Here is a 7,026-nt window from a genome sequence, read left to right as displayed (position 1 = left end):
GCTTCAGCCGGGGGCCTGATGGCCGCATCTGCGGAGGGCTGATCTAGGCAGATGGGGAAAGGCCAGGAGTGCCTGGGAAAGGAGCTAGCAGGAGGGCAGGGCTAGCCCACGAGCGGCCCTTGCCCTGGGGCATGTGGCAGCAGGAGGGGCTGGTGGTCCATGGCCCAGACTGGCCCTGCCTTGCCTTGGGGCTGGCTGGTGACCAGGCCGAGAATCAGGGCTCTACATGGGACCCGAGAGGGAGGGGGTCGCGCCCCCGCTCCTGCCCGCCAGGAGGCCCACGCTTGGAAGTACTAGCTTCTGGGGATTCAGGGTTTGACAAGACAGATGGCACAGCTACACACATCCCCACTGAGGCGGGGCAGGGGCACGAGAGGGCATCCAGGGCGGCCCGGGTCGGAGGGCTGCAGCTGGCCGCCGGGGCTGGGGGGATGGACGTTGGCGGCAGCACGCGCCTGCTCACTCCCGGCCGCGGGGCGTGTAGGGCGCCCGCTCCACGTTGGGTGGCAGCACGAGGAGTCGTCTAATTAACCAGAGCCTTTTCGCGCGGCGGCTGAAAGGCGCGGGGGTGACGGGTCCCGCCCAGGCGGGGCACAACCGGATAGTCCGCTCCCTACGCTCACAGAACTTCGCCGGCGCGGGGGCGGGGCCTGGCGCTGCCACGCCCCGCGCGGCGCCGGCGCACTGACGCCAGGGCTGCAGACGACGGAAGCTGGACAGTCGCGCGTCGTTGCCGGGCAACTGTCCAGCGCGGGCCGAGGAGACCCCCCGCAGCCTGCTGCGCCCGCGGGCGGAGGCGGAGACTTGGCCGAGGTGGGTGCGGGCCCGAGCCGGACGCCGGGGCCCCAGCGCGCTCCAAGTCCGCCCCTCGGGAGCCGTAGGCCAGGCCCGATCGTGGTCCTCAGCGGCCACCTCGGACCCCCGCCCGCCCCGCGAGGGGACTACCCGAGCCCCCAACCCAACTCTCGGGGACCCCCGGGCGCCGCCCTCCCTCGGGCGCCCGGACTCTCCCCGGCTCTGCCAGACTGGGCCTCGCAGACCCCTGCCCACGGCGGCCGAGACAGGACCCCGCAGTTCGTCCACCCTCCCAGGCAGTGCTGACCCCCAGCACCTGGTTGGTCTCTAGGACACGCCCCTGTGCTGGACCGTTCGCCCAGACGCGTGGAGGAAGAAGCCGGGCAGCGGCTCCGGTCACTTTTGCCTGGGTGACCAGGCTGTGTATGCGGTCTGTGTCCGTTCCGCAGCGACAGTGGACCCACACCAGCCCATCCGTACTCCCGAGGGAGCCGCCGGCAGCTGCTGGGCGGCGGGCGAGCAGGCAACCCCGTCGGGCCCTGTCCAGCCCCGGGCAGCTCCCGCACAGCGGTGTGGATGTCTCCTGAGCATCTTCCCATCGCGTCTATGCGGGCTTGGCGGCACCAACATGCAAGGCCAGCGGGAGCTGGGGGGAGCACCTGGCCACGTGCCCCCTCTCTGCGCGTTTCTGAGTGACCTCGCAGAGCAAGCAGGCGGGGTTTCCTTCTGCCGGGTTTCTGAATACAGCGGTGCAGGCTCGGCACCTGGGACACAGGGCGGTGACGCTGTGGGGTGGGCGAGTCCCCGCTCCCTTCTTCCCCCGCCCGATGGGGATGGGGAAGCCAGGATCTCTGGGCGCAGCGGAGAGGGCTTGTCTGCCTCCGCCAGGGGTCCAGACCTAGGGGAACACAGCGGTGCCTGGGGAGAGTTTGAAGGCTTTCGGGAATCCTCAGCCAGGTCTGAACAATTCTCTCAGTCCTTTGAGCTCCCGGAGAGGCCCACAGAACCTCAGCCGACGAGAACCATTTCTGCCCAAAAGGAGCCTGGTTCTCACCAGTCTCACCAGGGTGGACCTGGGGTGACAGGAACCAGCGCCATCACACCTTCTGAGGTATTTCTAAAGTATTCGTCTTTGCCATGTTGCACAGGAAGTGTTTCCTGTGCTTTGGTGGGCTGGCCAGGGAGGGGGTCTGCTTCTCTCCGGGCTTCATCCCACCCCCACTTTCCTTTCCCTCCACCTTCCTAAGGGGAGCGTCTGCCCACTCTCCATCAACCAGGCTGTGTTTTCCTGGCCCGTTTAGGGCACGTGGTGAAAGAGCATTTCTTTCATCTGAGTTGTCAATCTACTTATTTAGAAAACCTCACCAAGAGTCACATTTCAGTGTGCATGCACTGACCGGGCACTGGGGGTGGCCTGGAGAGCCCAGGACTCGCCCCCTTGCTCCGTCCACCTTCCTGCCCTGACCTCCAGGGTTTCCCTTCAGTGTGACTGCCTCTCATCTTCCTCTTTCTCTGCCTTCTCTTCCCAAATGGTTTACCCCAAACACCAAAAGTGAAACAGAGAAGGGAGGAAAGGATTTGCTGGTTCTAAGGATGGTCCGTTTGTTTTCTAAACCAGGACCTCTGACAAGATCCACTCTTCGTACATACAGTTAGCTCTGCTTTAATGCTTGTTTTGAAGACAGGACTGTCTTCCAATGCGATTACTGTATCGGGGAACAATTGAAGCATAATGTGAACTTTGCAGGAAACCCCAGGTGAATGCAGAAAACCACACCTGCTGAACTGAGGCCCATGTGAATATGCACCATGCACACGCCCACCTCTCCCAGCCACCTCGGTCTACCAACACCCACCCAGACATCAGACAACCCACCTTCCAGCACTTCACACTAATTCACAACCTGCAAACCTCTTTTCCGGGAAGGGCCATGTTTCTTGTAATAGGAATGGATTTCTCAACCAATTAACATGTGGGAAACAGTGCTCACATTTTCATTGTGTGCATATCTTTTTTCCATGTGTCACTGATGAAGTTTATGACTATTGTGCCCTAGTCACACTTTTCCACACACACTGGTTTCCATTGCACGATGCACAGTGCAGTGATTTGCAAGAACGAACATGTCATGTTTCAGTAGCAGCAACGGTATATAATCATTTACAAATTTCATTTGTACCGAAATTATATATTTGGAATAAGGTGACATGATGTGTGTATTTCTCCTAATTTTGGTATGTTTTTCTTGTTTTTCAGCCTATTGTCAGCTATGAGAAGATTTTTAGGTTCGCTTTTCAAGAAGTACCAGTCCCACAGGCAACTGAAGATGTTTCCACCTTAGACCATTTCTTAGAAACAGGCAATGAAGAAAAACTTGGCCTTGAATCTGTGCATAAACTGTGGTAATGAACTTGGATTGGCGCTCACATGTCTTCTGGCAGCTCTGCATTTATGCCTTTGGTTGATATGGTGGACGCATGGGGTCTTCTGTTTTTACCTCTATAGAGGGCTTCGTCCCTCCCGAGGTTCCACCACCTGTGGTCCAAGGGTCGAAGGACCGGGTGGCACAGGTGCAGCAGCTGCTCCTTTTGGAGCCATGTCCAGCCCTTCCCCCACCCCCCACCAGCTCACCCGGAGCAAAGTGGGCCAGGGAGTGCCAGCTCCTCGGGTCTTGGTGAGAGCGCTGGGGGTGAGGGAGGGGCCCGTGGGCTTGGGTGGCGGGCACAGGGGCTCCTGGGGGACTGGACCGAGTGACCCTTAGTGCCCTGGAGACACCCCAGCGCCCTGGAGACATCCTAGGCCCACCGCAGGGTCAGCCCACCGGTGCTCCTGGGGCTGCCAGCAAGGCTGACACTCCCAGTAAAGGTCCCTAAGGGAGATCACAGAGGCACTTGTTTGTGGACGGCCATTTTCTAAGACACCCTTTCACCGAGCACTGAGCGAAAAACCAGTTTAGCTCGAGTGGATAAAATATAGGCTGAGCAGCCTGGGACCTGCTGGACCCAGGCCCCAGAGGGAGGAGGTGGAGGTGTGTGGGAGCTAGCTTCCCTGGTCCCTGCGCGCTGCCGGGCAGGCGGGCAGGTGGAGACTTTGTCAGACAGCTCTGCAGGTGGGCTCTCCTAGGCTCTGGCCGCGGTCCGAGCTGGGGTCCCAGCCAGCGCCTGCCCAGAGCACTCTCCCCCCACCCCAGCAGAGGCCTGGGGACCAGAGCCAGAGCCTGGATGACCAGGACAGCCCAGGTGGCTGGTGTGCCCTCTGGGCATGCTGCTTCCCCAGATCGTGGTCCAGGGCAGAAGGCGGGCCCTGTGATCCTGGGGCACCCGCAGGCACTGTTGGTCCTGCGTGTCGGGACCGGGCCGGGCTGGACGCTGTGGTGACACAGAGGGTCAGGGTTACTCTGGGGTGGTCTGGAAGCGACTCGGCACTTGGCGAGTCTGTCCCCCTGTAGCCATTTGCGCGCCTGCCCGTGCCTTCTCTCCTGGAGGCCAGGCTGAGCAGCAGGGCGGGGCCCCGGCACACACTCGTGTTCATCCCTCTCGGCATCTGCTCCTCTCAGTTTCTGGACATCTCTGTGGTACCTGGCGTGGTTCTAGGCACCTGAGATCATCAGGAAACAAGACTGCGGAATATCTGGCCTCCCAGGGCTTCTGCCCTCGGAGGAGACACGTGATGGTGAAATTGGTCATTCAGGCCAGGGCTGTGCTGGGCACTTGCAGGACAGTAGATGCTTGAGTAAACGAGCAAAGTGGCGAGAAGCCGGGGTTCTGTGGTCAGAGTTCTGAAGGGTCAGGCGCCCTCTTTGCCTCCCGTCTGAAGCCCTTCTGGGCTACTTTGTAATTAATGCCGCTCTTTTCCAGTTCTGAATCCAGAAAACTCTGGAGAGCTCTTCAGAGCACCAGGACCGTGATGACTTCCCGAGGCCTCTGGAGCGAGTCCCGTTGCCGGGAAAACTTCCTTCTTGTTCTCGGAATAGATGCTGCTCAGAAGGTGAAATGACCTGGGTGGAGGTGGGCTCCTGGGGGCTGGCAGGACTGCGAGCATCTCTGCCAGCCACCCTGTGCGCCGCTCCTGGACGGGGCGGGAGGTGGGGCGCGCGGCGCGCACCTGCAGCCGGGACGCTGCCATCTCAGGGCGGGAAGGGTGAGCCAGGGCGCCCTCGTCTGGCTCCGGCAGCTCCTCGGCGGGCCATCAGGCGCAGCCCTGCCCTCGGCGCCTGGTGAAGGAGGTGCCCTGGCAGCGCGGTGATGTAGTGGTGCACTCTGCCGGGGGCTGCAGGGCGCAGCCACCCCACAGGTGCTACTGGAGGCGGTGGGCTTGGCGGCCGGGGCTCTGGCGGGGCCGGGTCACTGTGAAGGCCGCGGGCGGGGGGTGCAGGGGAGGTGTGGGGTCTGCCGTCAGGCGGGCCCTGAGGTGGGAGCCAGCCAAGCCGGAGCAGAGCGGTGGCCGGGGACGCGCTCAGAAAGGCCACGGCCAGAGGCCACGTGTCTCACCGAGCACCAACTCACAGCCACTTACACGCCGTAGGGCTCATGAGTCATCAAAGAAACGCAAATTGTAAGGATGGTCATCTTTCAGGCACCAAGGTGGCGAAGATCTTTTTCCATTTTTTAAGTATTATGGAAATTTTCAAAAGTGGAAAACACAGAAGGGGCTGGCAGGCAGGCCCCGGTGAACACGGGGCACAGGAATGGTGGCCGTGGCCACACTGGCCAGGAGGGGGCCTGCGGGGCTGGACAGTGACCCGGCTGGTGAGTCTCTGTGGGAGGAAAACAGTGGGAGGAGGGGGGGAGGAGAGGCGGCGAGAACCTCGGTTGAGAAGGGCACCTGAGAAGGGCACCGCGGTCCTTGGCCTGAGGGCCGCGTGAGCCGGGGTGGGCGGCTGGCAGCCCCCAGCGGAGCCCGAGTCGGGGCCACGTTGCCATTTTACAGGGAGACGTGCCGGAGGGCCCAGGTGAAAAAGAGAAAACGACCTTTTAATCTGCCTTCCTTCTGCTGACACTGGTTTACTTCCTCAGAGCCCTTCGGAGGGCCCGGGACGCACTCTGGGAGACCCTGGCCTCCACGAGCCTGAAGAGCTCGGCTTCCGCCTGCACCGCTGCAGAGCCCTGATCCAGACCAAGGTGAGAGCCCGGGACGCCTGGGGCCCGGGTCTCGGGTTCCAGTCGCTTCTATCCTTTAACTCTCATGGGCTTGTAAGAGTCAGAGGGGCGGCAGGCGGCCTCCGTCCTGGGGCTCCTCTGGAGGAAAAGCCTCTTCCGGGAACAGGGTCTCCCGCCCACCCTGGGACCACGTGTCGGGGTGCGCGGTTAGCAGCCCAGCTCCCGCGGGGCGCGAGCTCAGCCTGGAGAGGTGCGTCCCCACCCCCGCGCCCCAGGACCCCGTGCTGCCCCGGATGTGGAGCTGGCTCTGAGCGCCCCCCTCCCCCAGGGAGAAGGCGGGGCGGCACAGGGTGGAGTGCGGGGTGCCACGCAGGGGGCGCCGAGGCCAAGGGCCTGATCCGGAGCTGGGGCGGCAGGAGGGCGTGGAGGGAGCGGCGCGCGGAGACAGGGCTCTCGGCGGGAGCCGGGAGCCGGGAGCCGGCTCCGGTGTGAGTTGGCGCCGCCCGGCTGGCGGGAGACGGGCACAGGGGCCACCCCTCTGCCCTGTGAAACCGCGGGGCAGGAGACGGAACCTTCTAGAGGCACGTGGCTGGGACCGTCTTAGAGCAGCAAGACAGAAACGTCCCCAGCAAGCCCCCCACCCCCACCCCGGGCAGCCCCTGCGGGGACCGCGGCCTCGGCAGCAGCGGTTCGTTGGGAATGTCCCTGGGGCCACCGGCCGGGTGGGAGGAGGACTAGGAGGGCGACAGGGGCCCGGGGCAGTCCCGTTTGCTCCGGGAGAAGCTGTGGCTTCTGTCCCCGCGCGCCTCTGCGGTGGCAGCGCGTGGGGAGGGGCGCAAGATGAGGGTAAGGAGACGCCGCCAGAGACGGGCGAGGGCCCCGGGCGGCCGGGGGCGTCTCTGGGGGCGCGCGTGCTCTCCCCGACCTGTCCCTCCTTTTTTGCCAGTTCCCAGGGACGCCGGGCGGCAGACAGGGCAGCCTGATCACGTACAGCCTCTTCCTCAAGACCCCCATACACGGAAATGGACAATACATCACAATTCCAAGGAAAAAGATTTTCAGTCCTCGTAACCTAAAAATGGCATTGTTTAACAGTGACGTTTGCTAAAGCGGGAGGACTTTGTGTCTTGA

The 7,026-nt window shown here is 62.8% G+C and overlaps 1 protein-coding gene across 1 annotated transcript; it reads left to right on the top strand.

Annotated features, from left to right (window-relative positions):
• Nucleotides 1–226: 226 nt before the first annotated feature.
• CLBA1 (clathrin binding box of aftiphilin containing 1) lies at nt 227–7,026 on the top strand. Its single transcript, XM_060142458.1, has 7 exons — nt 227–290; nt 626–813; nt 1,127–1,906; nt 3,053–3,198; nt 4,654–4,783; nt 5,812–5,916; nt 6,842–7,026. Exons 1-7 carry the CDS (start codon nt 227–229, stop codon nt 7,001–7,003), a joined length of 1,575 nt encoding a protein of 524 aa, XP_059998441.1. The 3' UTR covers nt 7,004–7,026.

This window comes from Lagenorhynchus albirostris, chromosome 1, assembly GCF_949774975.1.
Source record: "Lagenorhynchus albirostris chromosome 1, mLagAlb1.1, whole genome shotgun sequence".
In the NCBI taxonomy this organism is placed as follows: Eukaryota; Metazoa; Chordata; class Mammalia; order Artiodactyla; family Delphinidae; genus Lagenorhynchus; species Lagenorhynchus albirostris.
Note: the sequence above shows the minus strand (reverse complement) of the source record. Positions and strands in the feature narration are given on the sequence as shown.